We start from the raw sequence: 22513 nt of genomic DNA, 5'->3' as shown, positions 1-22513 counted from the left end.
CTGTCTACTTCGTGTCTGGAAGTAAACAAACGGACTTAAATTTTAATTCAAACTAATCATTTCTTAAAGTCCACATTCTGTACGGTAATATTCATTAAGCTCTTCTATTATACTTGGTGCAAGGAGAAAACTGGTAACTGCATTCAAAGCAATGATAAGTTACAATTTTAATGATTCCTTACGTTGTGAGTAATTTATAAATCACTCAGTATCTTTTCAGCGAAGCTTGCCTTCTGTTTTTAAAACGTACCCTTTCGTATCCAACAAAGGGTTTCAGTGCAATAAGAATTAAGGTGTGTCTCTCAGATTTTACCTGCAAGCAATAATGATGTTGTCAAGCGTTTCAGGTGAGACCAGCCCAGGATTTTGGGGTGGGGAAAGACACTCTGTTATACAGCATCTTCAGTGCTTCCCTCAGAGGGAGGCAGAGACACTTTGAAGAGCTGAGTATAAGGACATCTACCGAGTGTCTTTTTAAATAGACACCAGAGTTGGGGGGGGGGAGGGGAAAAGGAACAGGCTTGTAACCATAACTCAGTTGGACTTGTATCCAAGAAGTCAGATGCCATGGATTGGCTCCCTCACCGAACAGCTGCTTTTCTGTTCCTTTTATTGGTAAGTCAGATTTTAGAACTATACTTGTAAACTCTGTGATTATGCTAGTTGTGTCTTTCTCAGCAGACCCTTACATTTTACAGTGTAATCTACTCCCCCAAAAAAATCTTGTGACATTTAGCATAAAACCCAAAACTTTGTTTATTTTAAACTGCACTTCTGAAGATTCTATACAAATAATTTAGTTTTTCATTAAATGCTGACAAATGTTTCTTTTGATTTTGTATTTCTGCAGTCTGTTGACGTCAATATGTGACTTTTTATGTTTAATGCATGACTTTTCAGGTGAATGTTGTCTGTGGCTACTATTTAAGGAGTCACTGTTATCAATCAAAGTCTTATCGTTATAAAAATCCTAATAACTTGTCTGGATATCATTTGGTTCTATGTCTTTTTTTTTTTTTATCTGTTGAGGGAATATGAAGAGCAAATCTCTTTTTCTAAACTCATTAGGAAGAGCACTTCAGAGCTGGCCAAATCCTACGGCTATATTCAAGAGAAAAACATGAAATTTAGTGAAGATCTTAGCTGAGTAAAAATCAAGACTTGTCCTATTATTTCACATCACAAAGCATTCCTGTCTTGTAGTGCATTAGTGCCTGAGCCGCCATGTGCTGAACAAGTGAATACGTGACGAAAGTGTCGCTCTTTGGGCTTGTTTTTCTCACTGTAAAAGGAAAGTTGTGGCAGTGGTCAAGTGGCATAGTTACACAATGTGTTCATCAAGGTACGGAATTACCCAGAAAGGACTTAAAAGAATTATGGAGGCCCTTCTACAGCTGCAATATGTTTTTTGTGTGAACCGTTTTTGCTCATCTGTGCTGCTCTTCTGAAATTAGGCAGAGGTTTAAGGCCCTGAAGATTGATGAGTAGGATTTCTATTATAGTTATGTCCTTTTGTGGCTTTCACACAATTTTACATTTTACACTTTATTAACCACAAATATTTGTTAACTTCTCATTACTGACCGCTCTAGAAATGTTATAGTCAGGGGAAAAGTGTTTTTTGTTAGAGAATATTAAATTCTAAAACTTACTTTGAAAAGATAATCCATTAATTTTAGGTGACAGCTCTACAGTCGGTAAAGTAGAACTAACAAACACAGGGCACTGCCAAGCAAACAGTGACAAAACTTGGCAAAAACAAGTTATGGTTCGGATGAGTTTCAGCTTGCTTAATGCAGCGCAGAGGTCTCTGAGATTCGCATGCTACACATCATGCTAGCACTTCTGGATTTTCATGTAGCATTAGTGACTATTTGTTTTACTCAGTTACCTGGTGGTGCATACTCCTTACGTGTTGATGTTCAAAAAAGGTTGACTGTACTGTATCTAAGATCTGTCCATTCAAAAGAGATTTTGCTGCTTTACCGTCCTTCAGAACTCTGGAGCAATTTTCATTCTTTCATTATATTATTGTTACAATTGTGACTGACGCAGGATACATGTTCGGTCAAGAAAAAGGAGCAATTGTGAAAACTGCTATTTTGTTTTGATGACTATCAAATATTGAACTTTTACTACCAAGAGGGAACAACTGTTGTTCTTATTATGTGTTCTTCTGCACAGCAGTGTTCATGGTGGCTTGTACAGCTTAATAACATCTTTCAGCACTTTATAGAAAGCTGACGGACAAACTGTAGAGATTAAATAAATTATAAATTATGTATCCAATTTTAATGTATTCTGAGAAACAGTCTTGGTTTTCAGATTAATTAATTTTTCATGAAAATCACCTGTCTGAATGGTGTGTCTGGTTAGTATATTGCTAATAAATTGTATCAAATAAAATTGCTGTGGAGTTACACACATTTTAGTACATTACCTCACTTTCAAAAAAAGAAAACTTACCAGCCCTGAAACTAATAATTTTCTATATGCATTTCACCATTGGTGGGACTGATTCTGCAACCCTTGCTCATGTGACTTCAAAGGCATTATTCTCATGAGTAAGGGAGTTCTGTTTGTGATACTTGCACAGACACGTTTTATGGAAATAATCTGTTTGATCAGGTATGACTCTTCTCCTGCCAGCTATCATGTGACACCTAATAATTGTAAATTCACCACATCTCTTATATGCACTTTTGTCTGGCTACATTTTCCCATGTGTTATCTACTTTTTTTTTTTTTTTTCCCTCAGTTGTTAGGCTATGGTTACACCTCCTACTCATAACTTGGTTGCACATAAAAATATTAAGGGGCTAAATCCTCTCCTTGCTTATGCATAGGAAACATCTGCCAGGATGTAGCCAAGAACCTGAAGGTTTTTCTGCCAAAGAATTTTCTTGTAGAAATAGAAACTAAAGCAGTTCCACATCCAGGAATTATCACCTAAGATTGGGTTCTTAAATCTGCAGTTTTACTTTCTTAAGTAAAAATGGTCTATAACCAAAGATGAATTTGCTGCTAGAGCACTCTAAACCATATTAAAATTCAGGTTTTATTGAGGAGATTTACTGAGGGGACTCAGCATGACTAATTTCAAAAACTCAAATTTGAATGATAATGGCATACACCCTGTACTGAAATTACTTTTCCGTTCATTCTTCTAATGGTTAAGCTCAGTTACTGTATGGAAATTCATTATTTCTGTATGACTCAGCAGAAGATAAACAATCTCAGTGGAAACTCCCAAAGTGGTCAGTTATTTGAATAAACATATTTTAAAATAAATAAAACTTTGGAATATGTTCTTCAGACTGACACAAGCATTGTCATACTTCTGCTGAAATAGCAATGGATTCTCCACCCTGGGTACAACATAAAATATTGATGTCAGTTGCTAACACAGGAAGCAATAGAAACACCTGACTTGTGCAGGTTAGAAGACAAAATGCCAGAAAAGTAATCCTGAAAAACTTCTCCTTTAAATTGGAAGAAGTGCATTGGTTAGTGATCTATGAAATTGAAAAGTATAGACAAAAACATACCAAATGGCTTCTTTTGAAAATATGAGGTTTTGTCTTATGTTTCAACTTTGCTTCTCATTATTTCATATGCACTGATTTATAATTTTTTTAAGACATGCAGAATGAATACAGAGAAGGGATCATTATTTCAACCCTTTACTAGTCAGAGCTTTGGCTGAGTAGGAAAGATGTAAAAATCCCAAAACGCTGACACAACCAGAGCTACCATGGCACTCTGATGACTAATATAGTATGTGTGAGTTCTCAGCACTCCTCCCATCCAGGCCAATAACAATACCGCTGTTGACTTCAAAGAGAGAGAAGCAGATCCAATATGAATAATGCTGGGAAGACGTTAAAGGCGTGTTCAGTCATTTAGATTTGAGTAGGTGGAGGAGGGAGGATTCCATAATTGCGTATAATATTGCTTGGCAGTCAATTAATGATTAGTTAATTCTTGTTTGCAAATTGCTTTGAAGGTGCAAAGAACCATACACATCCTATGGGGCTAACTCTATTCCCAGTTACATCAGAATAAATCCAGAATAACTCCAGTGTGACTAAGATGTCATTTTGGACACAAGGTTCAGGCTGTGTATCATTATGATAAAACACAAGCTTTCAGACAGGTCACTTTGCAAGTGATAGTCACCATAAATGTTTCCTTACTACACATCTTCCAACAGAAGCCAGAAACAGCTTGTGCAATGGGCCTCTAGTTTCTCTGGAGAGTTTCCATTTTTCACAGTCTCTCAGAGACTAACAAGACAGCAAATCTTGACATCATTCTGATCAGCTTGCCTACCTCAAGGTCCTCAGGATGCATCCCACACATTCCAATGGCTCCTATTGATTTAATTAATCACTGAATCTATGGAAAGTACTGTACTCGAATATTAGTTTAGAAGGGAAATTTGTTCACTACCTACATGTATGCTGGAGCCAGCTGCTAAGATACAGTACCTCTCTGCTGACAACAGCACTAGAAAAAAAAGGGTTTGCATCACAGAGAGATATTAGAAATAGACAGCTGGTGTGGGGGGACCATTCTAACTGCTAGTGACAGTGAAGAACCAGAAAACATTAGTTGAGAAGGCACAGGAACCTCCATCCCTAGATCAAGTTGGATAGATGTCACTCCAGAATGGTTGTGGTTTAGCTGATGAACTAGATAACTTTGTCTGGTGTCTGCCTGCCCTCCTTCCTGTAACACAGCAGTAACTGAGAAAGATAAATGCAGACATCAAGTTCGGATCAGCCTTTTCAAATAATATCACAAACTGTACTAAGGACCCCAGATTCACAACTATAAAGACTTCTTTCAAGATCTTCCATTAGCAACATGTAGCTGAATGGGGTTTTCCTTAGTCAGCACAGGACAAGTGTGGAAATAGAGGGCCTAAATTTAGAATCCCCAGCATTAGTGATGAATGAATTCTTGACATTCCCATTATTGGTGCTCAAAAACAAAGGATGAAACTCCAGTTTAATATGTATATTCTTCATTGCTTGAAAACAGGACTCCCTATAGGCTGAAATCAAGTTTTTATGGATATTCATGTCCTTAAAGAACATACTTCTTTATAGGCATAATTCTTATTTCAGGGACACTCAACACAGTTTTTTAATTAGGCCTGCTAAAGAGTTCAGTTAAGCCTGCTATGAGAGTTATGTGCCTGGATGTGAGGTATTAGTCTCACTGTTAAATAACAGAATTGACCACAGGATGTAGACAGTAGACAAGATTCACTAACATTGCACTGGGAGGTGTATACCCATAGTTTTCTGGGTCAGGATAATTGCTTGCATGCCAGAAGGGATTTCAGCCTAAGGATGGAGAGGATTTCACTGCACTCACCAAAGCAGGCTCTGCTCTGCCAGTGGGATCAACTGATAAAACACGTTGAGTCAGTGCTATTTCTGGTGGACTTCATCACTCAGGTTCTCTGGTGAGGGTGTAATCTGCCCCTTCTACTCTCCCTTGCTTCCCCAAGATCTAAGGTCGATTATAAAAGGACAGGCCTGATGCTCCCACTGGTGTGAAAAAAACCCACAGTTTAAAATGGAGTCTGATATTGTCCCTTCTCTGAGATGAATAATGGCCTCACATGATTTTGAACCCCATTCTGCAGCAGAGATTTAAATAGTCACCAAAACATAAACTCAGATTAAAAAATGTATTCGTGCTTTTAGCACAACATTAACATATTGTGATGATTTTTCTCCAGAGTACTTTCTTAACTGTTTATGTCAATAGAAAAAAAATCCTTACTCCACGAATAGTCTGATAAATTTCAAGGTATATGCACACCAGATGGGCAGTTTCACAACCTAATTTTCCTCATTCAGAAGTAGATTAGGTCAGGCATTATGTGCCAGGGTCTCAGGGAATGTTCTGCGCAAGATTAGATCACTGGAGACATTGATCTGTAAAGGACAGATGGTGAACCTCTTATGGCATATAGGTAAATGTGGAGAAGAGGGAAGAGAGAAGGAGGGTGGAGCTGCTGTTCATTAATCTGTTGCATGTAAGAGAATGCTTTATCATGAAGTAAGTGGAAAAAAGTCTGTGCCCATCTTCCAGCCTTGACAGAACAATGCAATAAATTTGAAGTGAAGAAAGTCCCATGAGGACTTTCCATAGAGGAAGATTGTAACAGATTTTATCCAAGTATAACTGACATAAAACTCATCAGATAAAACACATCAGACAAAAAAAAAATAAATAAATCTATTGAACAATACTGGGAAATTAGAAAGAAAGTGGAAAATTGATAACTACAGCTGTTAACCATATTTGGCGAGAAAAGAGAAGCTCTGCAACAATTTTTGAGTCACCTGGATATTTTTGTTTCTCCCAATGATGAATGAAGCAAGCATTCAGTCCTGCAATTCACATATTCTTCACCTTTTATCATCTGAAGAGAGCAGACTCAGGTCCTAAACCCAAAAGAGGTACTCTGAAAAAGTACATTCACCAAGTGAACTTCATTTTCACATCTTATTTAGGAACAAGGTTAATTAAACTGTGCCTTCTCTTGTGCTAATCAAGAAAGTAGAGATTCTTTATTATTTTTATTTTCATTTTAAAGTAATTACCTATTGCATCTGATCCTGCCACCCTTATTTACTCAAGACTTTGGCTGCATTGTTAGACCTCAAATGAAAGCCCACTGCACTCCAGGGAAATCTGCCCGATAACTGCACTTGGCTTTTCATCTTACATTGAAACTCTCCAACATCAGTGGGCAGTTTCAATAAAACATTTTTGTTCTTTTTGATTAAGTACTCTAGGTCTTTCTAAATAAGAAAAATAAAGAATAAATTCTTTAGAATAAATACTCCTTTTCTAGTTTCCTAGAGACATACTTTTCAATAAAAACTCTTGCAACCACTCCTCTCTTCAGCTGAGGTGTTACAACCTAAAAATCTGTGTGAAAGCTGTATTTTGATATAGGTGTAACTTGAATTTGCTACTGCACATCCACTCAAAGTTCTTCCTTGAAAGACAGAATTAATTTTGAAGGTGATAGCTGTCAAAGAATTCAAGGGATGGATATATTAAGAAAAAAAAAGAATTGCACAGAAATTAATTTATGGAAATCCTGTGGCTACTGCCTAGATAGGCTATTGCAATAGATTTAAGAAAAAGAACTGCTCCAATCCTGAAGTATAACAATGTATGGTAGTTGGGTTTTGCTCACTGCATTTTTCCCTGCATTTGTATATGTCAATCTTCTTATTGTTCTTGCAGGTACTCTTGGATTTCAGCACAGGATTTCATGTGGAGGTAACATATATTTATTTCAGAACTGATTTTTTGATGAAAGTAAATGTAACTGATGCAACAATGAGATGGAAAATACTGAACTAAGACATTTCTGAACTTGAAGACTAAAACCATATTTAAATATTAAACAGTTGCAGGTAATAACCTGCTCACCCTCTCAAGAGAATTTCTCCTGAACCTAACAGGAATAGGAATAGGAATAATTTTCAAGTAAACATGTACATTCTTAGAGTTGGGAACCTGCAGACATATGAAAAAGAACATGATCTATAAAAATCCCTTTTCTCCTTATTGTTGGAAATTCTAAATGTCTGTATTAATTTAAAATGAATTGAGGTTACTGGTCGTATGATACTTGAACTCTCTGTCAAAGGTAAAAGAATGGGATGAAAATGGAATGGCAAGATGGAAAACCTTCAGAAGACAAAAACGTGAATGGATAAAATTTGCTGCAGCTTGTAGAGAAGGAGAAGATAATTCTAAGAGGAATCCAATTGCCAAAGTAAGTAGAAAGAAAAACAAAAGTGTTCACTGACAAGGAAGTTTTTCTAAAGATAAGCTGATAAGAGAGATTTAAAAATATATTTGCTTAGAGTCGTCAAAGCAAGGAATGTAGAATAAAAGAAAGATTATGCAATATTTCCAGCTCTGCTGAGACAGTCTGATAAAGTGAACTGACGTGGCTGCTAAAGGTCTCACCAAAGGTTTCCTAGAACACTGCCATCAGTCTACTTCCCAGACAGCTCCAACGACAGCCTCTTTGTATGCAGCATCTGTGTACTACATTGCAATATTTTTCTTTTCTTTCTCACCCTGGGAAACTCCTGAGCAGAAGTTCAAGGATAGTGCATGACTTCTGTGGGCAACAGCGCAAAGAAGAAGTCTTCCTATCCTCTCATCGTGACTGTGCCCTTACTGAGGTCCAGCCACAGTGTGACATTCTTGGAAGTTTCCCTCTTTACTTCCCTGCCAGAAGATTTAAGACAAATAGAAAACCTTTCCAGCACTTAAAGGGAGATGTATCTCTAGGCTGACTGTTTTGTAGAAGAGGCTTCCATTGGTTCTGACAATTGAATCTTGTGATACGTAGTCGAGAAACTGAAATTATATAGAATTTCTTACAAGAACTAATAGGAAAAAAACCCCTGCAGGTGTCCTCAGTAAACTGGCATAAATTATTATTATCTATTATTGTAGATCCGATCAGATTGTGAAGAAAACCATCCAATCACATACAGCATCTCTGGAGTTGGAATTGATCGTGCCCCCTATGGAATATTTGTTGTTAACCCAAGAACAGGAGAAATTAATATAACATCAGTAGTGGATAGGGAAGTAACCCCAGTATTTGTTGTAAGTACTCCCCCTTTTCTTTTACCTTTATAATGATGGATCCAGGGGGGGCAGGGAGAGCAGAAAGAAACAAATTTATTTGTTTCAGATTGTTACTTTGCTTACTTCACTTTTGGTTTTAAAACAAGTAAATCTCTTTATCTAGATACGTTGCTTTGCTAAGCACTCAGTGACGGGTATAGATTTGGAACCACCTCTTGAACTTCGAGTCAGAGTTCTGGATATAAATGATAACCCTCCTATATTTGCACAAACTGTATTTACAGGATCTGTTGAAGAAAGCAGTATGGACAGTAAGTAACTATGTTATGCCTATTAGAGTACAGTAAGTGAAACTCCAAGAATACAGCTAATATAAACCTGGGGTCCTCATTCTACTTTTTATTAGACAACGACATATATTGGCCAGGACTGCTGCAGAGAAAGGAGTGGCAGATGCATCTCCAACTGCTATTCAAGCTGGGGCCCGAGATTATTGCCTAAAATTAAGCAGCAATGCTTCCTTCCGCCTTTGATCCCACACATAAATGCTGAATATTCCAGTTTCGAACCATACCATCATGCAAATTCTTTCAGATGTGAAACTTTACAATAAATCAGTTCATTCTTTCTCATTAAAAAAAAAAAAAAAAAAAAAAAAATTAACACTGCACCTACTCTTATTTTCTTTGAGGTTATATAAAATATGTTTTTTCCCATTTTTCCTAGTTCGAATATTTGTATTTATAGCCTGAGTATTGCATTTGCAGTAGATTATTACTACATAAACCCTTACTTAAAACATTAAAATGGTCATTTTTACCAAAAGGGCAGCAATGAACATTAGACATGTGAATAGCACTGAGGCACAGGTGCCTAATGTTCTTTTTCTACTTTCTAGAAATTCTCATTTAAAGCTGTGGAGATATCTTACATTATCTACAAGCTCAGTACTTACTGGTTTTACACAGTCCCTACGATGATTTCAAGCAACTCAGTGAAAATCTGCATTACTCCATCTGATCTTAATTTTTAATGCATTTTAGAGCCATCAACATTCAGTCAGAATCAGTACTACAAAATTAAACTTTTGTTTTTCTTTGTAAATGTCGATGAACAGACAGCATTCTATCACTTTTATGCACCAAGATATAGCACTGTCTTGAGTTTTTTGCAGGAACAAAACAGATTTTCTGATCTTTTTTTTTAACTATTATTTTTTATTCTTAGACACACTGGTGATGAAAATAATTGCATCAGATGCAGATGAACCTAATCACTTGAATTCTAAAATTGCCTTCAAAATAGAGAGTCAGGAACCTTCAGGTCCACCCATGTTCATTATGAATAAATATACTGGAGAACTCCATCTTGCAAATTATCTTGACAGAGAGGTAACATTTCCCTTTCTAAAGTTAAATAACATGATGTTGTGGTGTATATATGTCATGGGGGGCATGGGGGGTGGAGTGGGAGGAGAAAGGTTGTGGGTTTTACAAAAATTAAGGGACAAAGGCATTTCTTCTATATGTTACAATAAAATGTCTAAGGCAAATTCCAGCATTGGGAAATGGGAGAGTATTTATAACATTTAAGATGTACCGGTGGTCCTTCTAACATGAATTTTTTCTCTTTCTGTGACAGCAACATAGTAGCTACACTCTTGTTGTGAAGGCATCAGACCGGGATGGAGCTGCAGATGGAATATCATCCCTTTGTAGTTGTAACATTAAAGTTATTGATGTCAATGACAACTTCCCAACTCTTGCTCAAAGCTCTGTAAGTTTTTAATATCAAAAGCAACATCACTATTTAAAAACCCTGTTCAAAAATCCATTTGATAACAGAGCCCTTACTAACCCATAGAGCGTTTTCACATTTGAACGCTCCACTGGATTAACAGGATTGTTTTCTCGAAGCGTGCATAAAATCCAATCCATCACTTGTGCACCAACGCTGATAAAATACCCGTGGATTATTTTTTTATTCAGAGAAGTCAGTCCTGACATTTACTTCTCTGTATTCGGAGAAATCCAGTCATTCAGGTGTCCCTAGCCATGCAATATGACCAGATTAACCCAATTTTTGTATGATCTTTTCTTATAGAAAGCACATATCCTTTTCCTCTAATCTGCCTCTGAAAACACTTAAGGTGACACAGCTCTTTAGATTTGCAACCAGAATCACAATTTATACAGAACACATGATTTTTAATAAATTGGCATGGACCGTGGGCAGGACATTCTTCAAAAGATGCAGTCAGTGGTTTTATCCTCACATTACATACTTTAGTGTTTGCTAATAGGTATTTATCTGTCATTCCAGTTTTCAGCAAGTATTTCAGAAAATTCACTCAGTTCAGAACTGCTACGAATACAAGCTCTGGATGCTGACGAAGAGTTTACAGACAATTGGTTAGCAGAATTTTTCTTTATATCCGGTAATGAAGATAACTCTTTTGAAATTGTTACAGATCGAGCTACAAATCAAGGAATCCTTAGAGTAATTAAGGTATGGATAAATATTGTGATTTAACTGTTGAAATAATCATCCTAAAATATTTTTAATTAATTGTTAACAAAACTAAATGACCAGTAAAAACACCATCACTCAACCATTTAAAACAGAAATTATTTAAATATAATTAAAGGAATTTTCATCTCTTATCAAGTTTTTTGTGGTTTATATTTTAGGAACTGAATTATGAACATCTCCAAACTCACTCAATGGTTATTGGTGTCAGGAACGTAGCTGCCTTCCACCACTCTGTTGCGCGTGACTTCCAAATGCAGGGATCACCCCTTGTAGTAGAAGTAATGAATGTGTATGAACCACCACGATTTCATCCATCTACAGCTGTGTTTTCTATACAACAAAACACAAGAGTGAATGATGTTGTGGGAACATACACAGCCATTGATGAAGACACTGGAGCTATAGCATCAAATGTTGTGTAAGCTCTGCTCTGTTTAACTGCCTGAATAGAATAATGCTTTTAATTGAGATTCCAATGGGATGAGGAATAGGTTTTTTAAAGGATGCTAAAAAAAAAAAAAACCTTTAAAAATGTTAATGGATTAGCAACAGAATAATAGCAATAGAATAGTATTTACTTTAGTACATTTTTATGCTATGATTGCTTTTGGTTTTTGACCTACTTTCCTTATCCTTGTGCACAAGACAAAGAAATTTTATTTTTTTTTTTTAACAGGCTGTAACTTAAATAAATCACAACACGGGTTTTTTTTGTAACCTAACCTAAGAATATTGTTTCTTGACATGTTTGCTACAAGTAAGGAATTTGTTAGCATCTCTAAAAAAGCAAGCACAAAACCCCAATAATAGGCAATATTATACAGTCAGAAGAGGTCACCACCAGCTCATTCTATAGTTAAAAAACCCCTAGAATTATTTGACATTAATTTCTCCTGAAATTGATAATTAATGGGACGATAATTTGCTTTTTAATGTATGTAGAAATAGATAAATACAATTTACAAAATTCATAAAACAGAGAAATATGCTAGCAAATACAACAGTAGAACGTTATAGGAAGACTTGTGGATTTAACTACTGATATCAACAAGGGTTCTAGCAAAGGTTTACAGGGTCCAGAAAGATTTTACTTTTAGTCTGTGATAGCACTTTCAAAATATAAGGGACTTCTATGCATTTACTTTATTCCTAATTAATTTTCTGGTCTACTTCTGTTAAAGTCTACAGGAATTTTGCCTGAGCAGGGTGAAATGCACTAGGACACAGCACAGTCTAAACAAAAATATTCCAAACTAACAAATATTTGCAAAATGACTATGTTATACATATATTCATAACATAATACTGAGTATTTCTACTTCATCAAATACAGATATAGTATAGGACGTGATCCAGGTGCCTGGTTCAGAATCAATCAAAACACTGGTCAAATCACACTGAACAAAGTTATTGACTGGGAATCAGCCTATGTAGTTAATGGGCGATACAAAGCAGAGGTTCTGGCTATCACCAGAGGTAAGAAAAGAGATTAAGTTTTCCCAAACAAAACCCTGTTTCTTTCAGATTTCTCTCAATGTTTTTTCTTTTTCTAGTTTTTCCACCTGAACTGCATTATTTATAGTATCAATATTCCCTCCTGACCACAAAATACTTCTTTTTACAGGGGCTCCTCGACATACTGCTACTGGCACTATTGTGCTTTCAATGCAAGGCATCAGTGACAATTGCCCAACTATTAACACTGAATTAAGGAAAGTATGTATGCATTCCCCATCAGTGATTATCACAGCGAAGGCTATGGATGGTGATGCATACGGTCTCCCCTTTACATACAGCATACATGGTGAACCTCAAACTACATGGATTATCAGATCAATAAATGGTAAATTAACCTACATTTCATAACAGAATAAATCATAGTCATAAACTCTTATCTAAAATAACAGATTAGGATAACCTTTTAATAACGAACAAAACAGTTATTCGAATATATTATAACCTCATAGAAATGTAATTTTATACTCATATGAATCCAAGAAGTTGCTCTGGAGATATATAGATATAGATATAGATATAAATCATTAGAACTAGAATCAGAATCATTATATGTGTTTATCTTGTCATCACCTTTTAAAGAAAAATAAAAATATAACAATAAAAACAGAGCAGCAAAACTAATTTACTTGAGTGTACCTATGATAAGCACCTCTATTGGTCTAAATCTAATGAGGTATTCAAAAGGAGTAATTTGATACCTTTTCATTTCTATATTATCTAAAAATTTCTAAGCATATGAAAAACCTCCTTAATTTATTTGAGTATAAAGTAATTAGTTCGCAGAGCTTTACTTTCAAGAGAGGCATATGAAAATGGCAAATAAAGATCACAGCTTTTGCAATTTATTGTACAAATTGTACTTATCTGTATTCCTAAGAAAAACATTTTAGTCAGTGCCAAGTGGAACTTTTCCACTTTCCTCCAATAGGACATAACAAACTAATGAATTAATCAAATCACATACATTATTAAATGACAGAATTACATCACTTACTGTATGCACCAAAGACTATATTAGATGGTAAATATCACAATTACAACTACTCTTGTGTCTCCTATTTGTCCTAAACAGATGCAATTGTGTAACTTTAAATATTTTAAAACTACTGAAAAAACTTTTGAACACATGTAAATTCCTTGTGAGAGAAAAAAAAACATAAAACTTGCAATTTTTATGTTCACCATTGTGCGAATAAAAATCAGGAAAAGCAGCAGTAGATATAAAAAAGTGCATTTGCCCCTTTTATATTTCTCATGTTAAAAAGTGATGACTAGACTGATCTGGCTCAGGTTTTTCAAAAGAAAAAACTAGCATAGACGAACATCACAAGTTTCAGCTTTGAATAATTACTGTAGACACATAAGTAACTGAAGATCTTAGAATGGGAACACTAGTCCTCATTCTGTTTTATGAATATTACTGAAAAATTCTAGATTTGTACAGTATTTATAGTCGATACCTTAATATAAATATTTTTGTCTTATTTTTTTTTCTTTTCCCAAAGCTTCCTCTGCAGAACTAATGACTCAGAACATTGACTTTTACCTTTATAGGGTCTATATCAGTGTAAGAGATAACCTAGGCAGACGCTGCTCTAAACCATATATAATTCCTGTGCAAGCTTGTCAGTGTGATAGTCGTAATTATTGCACCAGTGGGGCCACGAGAATAATTATCATCGGTGGTGGTGGCAGTGCTGGTGGCAGTGGCGGTGCTGGTGGTGCTGGTGGTGGTGGTGCTGCTGGTGGTGGTGGTGCTGGTGGTGGTGGTGGTGCCACTGGTGGTGGTGGTGCCACTGGTGGTGGTGCTGGTGGAGGAGGCCAGCAAGGTGGAATAGGACCAGAACAAGAAAGTGGTGGTACTGGTGAGGTTAGACCTGGAGGAGAAACTGGTGACCAAACAGACTGGCAGGACGGTTACACTGATGGATACGGTGAAAGCGATGGATATACTGCAGCCACTGATGATAGTTATAGTGGAAGTGGAAATTATGGCAGAAGTTTCCCATCTTCTACCACGCTTAGTGGTGCTGCCATTGGCCTGATGTTTCTCGGTGGATTAATATTTGTTCGTAAGTATAAAATTAAGAGAGCAACGTTATTAATTTTCTTAAAAGTGCATTTTTTTAGACTTCTCTGGTTGGTTGTTAACCTGTTGGGTCCCATGGGCCATTTGACAGAGAAAGATGTCTTTTAAGAATTTCTATGTAGTTAATATTCTACATATTTGTTTCATTCACAAATAACTATTTCCTCCCTAAGACAGGGCTTTTTCCTAAGTTGTTATCTAGTTCTCAGACCATCAGACAGGGTAAAAATGTTTAGTAGAAGATACAGAAGATTTTGAGCAAGAGCTGTCCCTGTCACAATTTACACTTTGCAATTCATATTTCCATTACTTTACTAAAAGAAATGGACAAGCTGGGTATGAAAACATGTAAAGAACAAGCTTACTTTGAACTCAAAGCCAGATTTCAGTAGTAGAACAATAAATACAATAATCTTAAATTTTGAACCTTTTGGTTATTGCTGCCAAACATTACATCTATTTAAAACAAGTGGCATTTGTGATAACAGGATTGAAACAGACCATTCATTCATATGTCCTAATATTTTTGAAGAAATATGAGTTTCAGGGATACAAATGACTCAAGTTAGACTTTATGTAAGCAATTACCATCACAATCAGATATGATCATCTTTCTATCATAGCCTGAGCATCGAACAATCAATATCTAAAATTGCCCAGTGCAGAAATACTGACTAAAAAAACAGAGGAGATGGATTTTTCCCCTGATTTTTTGAGGAGGGGGGGGGTTGGTTTGTGTTTTGATCTTTGATTAGTAGAAATCAACAAACACAAAATTTTGAAGTACAAACAAAAGGCTGGTTTGTTTGTACTTCTCAAGGGGTTAATGTTACAGGACAGACTGTCTTTCTGCCTTTGGAAATCTCCTGTCTTGGTAGTCTGGAATAAGCACGTCCTTAGTTGTGCAGTGTGAGGTAGCACTTTGTACACTTTATACCACTTTCCCTTTTTCTCTTCAGTTCACTTAGATGTTAAACTGAGAGTTTTAGATGCTCTGCTTAGACTGCTGTAGACAACTGTTTCTCTCTCCGCTCCCTCTGCAGTGGTACAAGATTACTAATTTAGTCATTTGGGTTAAGGACCTAAAGACAGCCAGAATTAATATTGTAGTGCTTGTCTAAAATGAGAAATGTTTTCAACGTTGGCATTTAAAGCATTCAGCAATTTCCAACACAGTTCTCGAAACATCTAAGCATAATACAGCACACTGGGAAACCTGACTCATCCTATGGTATAATTTGTTAAAACTGGGGTTTGAGGTTTGCCTCTATGTTTTTTTTCAAATCAAGCATTATGTATATGTGATGTGAAAAATGTAACTGGAGCCTTAGCCAAAGATCACTTAGCCAGATGGATATCTTTCCACTTATTCTCATATGTCTCTTATTACAAATGTGTATTTCTTTTCAATTACAATATCTGAATAGACAAGTGCATGCTTATATATCAATAATTAATATCACTGAATGCTACACATAGCAAGACTGGTTCTGTTTGTTTAGTTTTCATGTGCAACTTACACTTATTCAGTTGAGATAGATCAAAGTCTGTTCCCAGGTGTATAGGCATAAATTTGGAGTAACAGGCCTACTCCACCCCCACATTGCTCTGCTATAAATAAAGGTACAAATTATTCTGAATTTCCAAATACATACATTTCCAAAATCAGCTAATAATTCTGAAAGCCAGACTTGCAAGCTGCTTGGTTTGAAAGATTTTAAAAGACATTTTCAGAAGTTCTTGAGCACCTGCCCTCTGGGAAAAGCAGCTATTCCTGTGAGGAAGAAATGTCCTAAATCCCTGTTTCCTGTTTCTTTCCTGTTAAGTGATTCCAATTTTGATGTCAATGAGTGACTGTTGTGGCTGTGGACCTGGCGCTGCAGGTGGAGTTGGAACTGGATTTGAACCTGTACCTGAGTGCACAGAAGGGGCAATTCACCCCTGGGGAATAGAAGGTGCACAGCCTGAAGACAGGGTCAGTACATCCCATGTTTCTAAAACCCGCAGTAATTCATATTTACAGAAAAGGTTGCATTTGACTAGAAGTATGAAAGTGATTGTAGCACTGTGTCATCTTCTAAAAGCCTGGCGCTGTCAACAATTCCCAGGCAGATATGAAAGGTGATTCTTAATTAACATTTGCAAATTGAGTTTGTGTGGTTTGTGTTCAGTTGGCTTGGCCAACAATTTGGTGTTACTATTCCCTCAGCTGAAACACAGTAACTAGCAAGCTTTTTCACTGCAAAGTAGGAAAAGATAACATAAACCATCTTCACTGATCACCTTTTACCTTGACAATGAACAAAACTTGGATGGAGTCTTTCGGGTTTGGTATCTTTTTGGTAATTAATAGCTATCATTAAGAGCTTAGACTGCTAACTCCTTTATGTGATTCACAAAGTCTTCATCTTCATATGGGAATTTCAAAATCATAACTCAAGGAGTCAAAATGATGTTTTCCAGGATGTCTCACACATTCTTGCCCCAACAACAGCTGCAGGAGGTGATTTTGGTGAACCCTCTGGTAAGCAGATCCTAAAATTTTCTATGTGCACTGTCATAAATCTTTCAGAACTTCATGTCTTCTGATTCAAAGAGCACTTTAGTTTCTCAGCTACAACCCAACCCTTCCAATTCTCCATCTACAGATAGCCAAAATGATACTAGTAGGACTTTCAGCTGGAATAAAGGACCTGAGGTTTAAGCCTTTGAGGAGATTCATTTCCGCAAACTACGGTTACTTTGAAATATCTGCTAAGGCTATCAAATCTCAGACAATTTTTCAACATTCCAGCTAGTGAATGGAGAGTCTTTTCAAGACACCAATTTTAGCAGAAATCAATCTTGAGGACAGAATAAGGAAGCTTTCTTTCATAACTCAGTGGTGAAAGGTTCAGTTCTTGCCAGTTTCCAGGCTCTGCTTCCCACAAGGGAGAATAGGACCTGCCAAGTAGCCAGTTAAATACTGTCCTTTTTTACACTAGCCTAGACAGAAAGCTGGTAGAAAGCACAATAAATTTATGCTTCTGAGATAAGGTTCTCCCAGGAATTTGATGACCATGGAGAATAAGTCAAGCTCTGCAGTGCCACTTTCTCCTTTTCCCCATTCCTTACTCCATAACAGGAAGGAAAGATGCTGGCACAGATCCATTTTCACTAGCTTCTGACAGGAAGTGTCACTCTGCAAGACAACTTCTCTGATGACTGTTGATTATTCAAAATGTTCTCATCCTTAAGGTAAAATCAAAAGAGAACATTTTGGGACATAAACATGAATTAAGAGTCTTGCTGCCATGACAACTGAAAAGTTGAAGACTTACATATGTGATTTATTTTAGATTCAGTTTTCAGTATTATTATGGTGAAGGCCCTTGGTTGAAATTCTATAAACTAAGACTAAAGACATTAAATGAAAAAAACAATATCATTTAGCCTATCCTTCTTAATGTAATCATAGTCAAGACTACTGTATGCAATTGGTTTATTATATTACATGCTGATATGTGAGACCACCCATTCCTTTTTATCGTATATGAAAAAATCTGGAAAAGATAAAATCCTGTAGGTATGACTTTATAATTTATTGTAAAGGTCTTTTTCATTCTGTTTTATGAAAACTGGTCATTATTATGATCAATTGTCGCTCTCCCAAATCACCCTTAACAATCTAACGGCTAGAAAATGTGAGAAGAGTTACAAATCTATTTCCTTTAGAAAAGAGTTTAAGGCAAAACGATTTTAACCCCAAAAGTGATCATAAATATACATTTATGCATTTGCATACTTATCCATAAGAATTATCTGATTTTCTAATGCAAATCCCATGACAGCTATATGTACACCAGACAGGAATCTCTCCAGCCAATTACACAAGTGAACCACTAATTTTCTAAAGCACATATGCACATGTAGCCTAGCCTCAGGAATAAAATCAAGATCTTAGATGTCTGCACTTAGTTTTTATTGCAGTCTCAATGTTTGGCACATGTGCATGGATCTGTGACTGAAATTAGTCTGAATTACCTTTAGAAACTCTACAGTAGTGTCATTCATTGTACTATTTGTAAAAACAACTGGCAAATTCTGTGTAAATTTTCACAGAGCACAGAACAGTAACTTTTCTTTTTCTGTTTTCAGACATATATACAAACACATATGGAGGAGGAGGAGTAGTAGCTTCTGGTGTTGAAGAAACTACAGGGGTTGGCTATGGCGCTGGTACTGGTTACGGAACAGCTGGAGGAATTTCTGGAACAGGGGAAGCAAAAGGATCAATTGGAGGAACAATAAAAGAGTATCGAGAAGGAGGGGTGAACATGGCCTTCCTAGATAACTACTTCTCTGAGGTAAATACCTGATCTTCTTTGCATTACATCTGTGAGCTTACTGTTAGATTCTCCTCCCCAAATTACATGGTGGAAATACAAAATAACTCCATTCAGCTTGAAACTTCTATGATATAAGACTGGTGTGATAGCAAAGCTGACCGTAAAAGTAGGAAAAGCTAAGACACTAGTAGAACTGCTTTTGAGCTGCTGGTATAGTAGATTTGATTGCTCAATAGCCTTTTTGTAAAACCGAACACACTGCAGTTATGGGTACCAAGCAAATAAATTACCTCAGCTTTATAAGTGACCACAAAATTTATATATTTGCCACCTTTTCGGTGTGTAAATAGATAGTAGCTTTGCAAAATTGTTCACACATACTTCTTGCACATCTTGTTTAATTAAGTGACTTTAACCCTTAAAGAACTGTGAACACCAGTTCATTTTCCTTAATTTTATTGCCATTTCTGTTCCCCAAAAGACTTGTGACCTGCAAGTCACAAAACATAAATACGCAGTTTTATAATTGGGAACATATTAATTAGCCTTTACATATGGGTTAAAAAAATGCTATGGAGTTTACCATGGATTAATGGGATGTATTTTCATAATTAGCAAGAAGTGTGAGGCATAAATACTATAATTGCATATGTTACCAAAATATCAATTAATATGTAAGGACTGCTGTATTTCAAAATCTAAACAATATTCAGTGAAGGAGAGGACAGTGCAGTCCTGAAGTCCTGAGCATGGACTTCTCCCAGACCAGGATCTCCTTGTCTAGGCTGGCAGCACTATGTATTAACTGTCTGCCAGCCATAGGCCCCCACAAATTACTCTTCCTACTGGCCATCTCAGTCTCCAAACCCTCTGCCTCTCCTGCCTGGGCATCCCAGTCTGTCCTTCCCTGCTTCCTCCATTACCTTGCATTCACTTTAAATTCTCGTCTTTCCTGCCCGATCCCTCTGCACTGACCACTCCACTATCTCCAAGGCCATCACAAATCAGTGATCTCCATCCTGCTCAAATGGACTTCCCTTTGGGCTCACCAAGCCTTCCTTGCTGTGGCCAACACTCTGTCCCATCCCCTCTGTCCTGGCCTCTCCATTGTTCCCCTCACCACCTTGTTTCACTCCTCTTCCTACCAATTTTTCTGGATGTTGTTGCCCAAAGTGTACATTCCTTTCCCCGTCCCTTTCACTCTCTCCCTTCACCCCACAGTCAGACCCACTGATGGCAGATCAAATTTGAGATGCTCAGTGGTTGCAGAAACAAGAATAAAATATCAGTAGGATTTGAATAAAACTTATTTCAAGGTCACAAAAATGTTGATGATATGATTTGTTCAGTTGATGTCCTGTTTTTCAAGTCAGCTAGGCCTTACTGTGCTTAGGGAACCCTTACTATGGTTTGAGTCTTCACAGTTGAAAACCTGATGAAAAGTCACTCCGTTCTACTTTTGTCTTCTGATTATTTTTTTTTTTTCTGCAAACTACAGAAAGCATTTGTGTATGCAGATGAAGATGAAGGTCGGCCAGCAAATGACTGCCTATTAATATATGATCATGAAGGAGTCGGTACTCCTGTTGGCTCTGTGGGTTGCTGCAGCTTTATTGGAGAAGATACAGATGAAACGTATTTGGATACATTAGGACCAAAATTTAAGACCCTAGCAGAGATCTGTCTGGGCAAAGAGATCGAACCTTTCCCTGATGTCAACCCACCCTGGCCATGCGTCAATGTCAACTTTCCCAACCCTGAAAGCGATCTAAACCTCCCGCCACCTGGAACCACCATCATTGTCAACGGATGTGCACCTATGCCTCCCCCAGTTGGCACTACAACGGTTGTTACTGAAAACACCTACACATCTGGGTCAACCATACAGCCCCCGAGGCCAATGCCGGATCCTTTGCTCCATGGCAACATGACAGTGACTGAGACGTACACCTCCGGCTCCCCTTCTCTTTGCGTTGACCCTCTGCGTGCATCCAACGTTGTTGTAACAGAAAGGGTTGTTGGTCCTGCATCTGCCTCTGATTTGCGCGGTATGCTAGATATCCCTGATCTCACAGACGGGTCCAACGTTATCGTCACGGAAAGAGTAATCGCGCCTAACTCCCGACTCCCAACCTCTCTGAGCATTCCTGATTTGGTAGATGGGTCAAATGTGGTGGTGACAGAAAGGGTGTTCAGGCCTGCCTCCGGCATGCCAGGTAGCTTAATAAATATTCCCTCAGAGTTGTCGAATGCCCACAACGTGGTGGTCACTGAGAGGGTAGTGTCAGGGTCTGGGATGAGCAGCCTGGGGGGGACAAACCTAGGGGGGGCCAATCTGGGAGGCCTGAGCAGCACAGGTCAGATGCTCAGCGCTGACTGTCACCTCGGCCAGGCAATGGGTACGGCATCCCCTGGGACCTCCCGGAGAAGAGTTACAAAGTACAGCACTGTCCAGTACTCCAGTCAGTAAAGGCCTCTGTCAGCGCCCCTTCCTGTCAAAATCACCATTTGCACCAACACTCGTTAGCTGCCACCCACCAAGAATACTGTTATTATTTATAACTAGGAAATAGCGCTAAAGTTTCAGGGACTCCTACTTGTGTGAGGATCTCTGAAGGGTGCCCCATTGCAAAGCCAAATGCAGGCTTTTTGCCAGTGAAGGGAAAGTTGAAGTTAGCTTTAAATATATTTCTTTCTCTCCACTGAGTACTACAAGTGTACAGATACTAATGTTTCTGAAGAAAGATCTGCTTACCAAGCAGAGCAGTGAGAGGGGATCCTTTTGTGCATACAGTATCAGCATGAATTAATATGTCATATAAAAGTGTTAAAATACTGTACTGCTGAGTGATCTCCCACAATAAGTAGATTTGGGTTAATAGTCCCTCATTGACAAGACAGGAAAAGAATGTAATTAATAATTAGTCAACTCAAGACTAAATAAGCACTTTCAAATGCATCACTTTATTTTGCATGTAATTCAAGAAGCGCTACAAAACAGCACTTTCAATCATTTCTCCCATCACCAACAACAGTTATAAATAATAATCACATAAACACAATACATTTTCATTGCTTTCTGAAGTTCTCAGTAAAACACTCTGCCACAGCCTGCCATGCTGTTACTCTTATGGTGAGGAGCGTAACCAGTAATTTGCCGCAGCAAAATAAAGTCTTAGAAGCTTTGTGATGTGGGGAGGCAATAGCAAGTACTGTATCACTGACACTGATAGCTGAAGTCCTTCATGAAAAGAAAAAAACACCTGGGAGCAGTATAAATTTGCTAATAAGCAATGTGGAGAATTGTTATTTCATATGTCAATGTATTTTGCATTGATATTTTGAAAGTTTATTTGAATGTGTTAATTGAAAAAGTCTTTATGGTTCTATAATC

General features: G+C 37.3%; 1 protein-coding gene across 1 annotated transcript; it reads left to right on the top strand.

Annotated features, from left to right (window-relative positions):
* Window positions 1-567: 567 nt before the first annotated feature.
* LOC141956883 (desmoglein-4-like) lies at window positions 568-21589 on the top strand. Its single transcript, XM_074897741.1, has 16 exons — window positions 568-615; window positions 7282-7317; window positions 7691-7819; window positions 8515-8670; window positions 8816-8963; window positions 9880-10043; window positions 10294-10428; window positions 10975-11160; window positions 11343-11602; window positions 12518-12660; window positions 12809-13027; window positions 14208-14774; window positions 16618-16766; window positions 17255-17315; window positions 18929-19137; window positions 20618-21589. Exons 1-16 carry the CDS (start codon window positions 568-570, stop codon window positions 21587-21589), a joined length of 3582 nt encoding a protein of 1193 aa, XP_074753842.1.
* Window positions 21590-22513: the final 924 nt, after the last annotated feature.

Source organism: Athene noctua, chromosome 2 (assembly GCF_965140245.1).
Source record: "Athene noctua chromosome 2, bAthNoc1.hap1.1, whole genome shotgun sequence".
Taxonomy (NCBI): Eukaryota; Metazoa; Chordata; class Aves; order Strigiformes; family Strigidae; genus Athene; species Athene noctua.
This window is presented reverse-complemented; position numbering and strand designations above follow the sequence as displayed.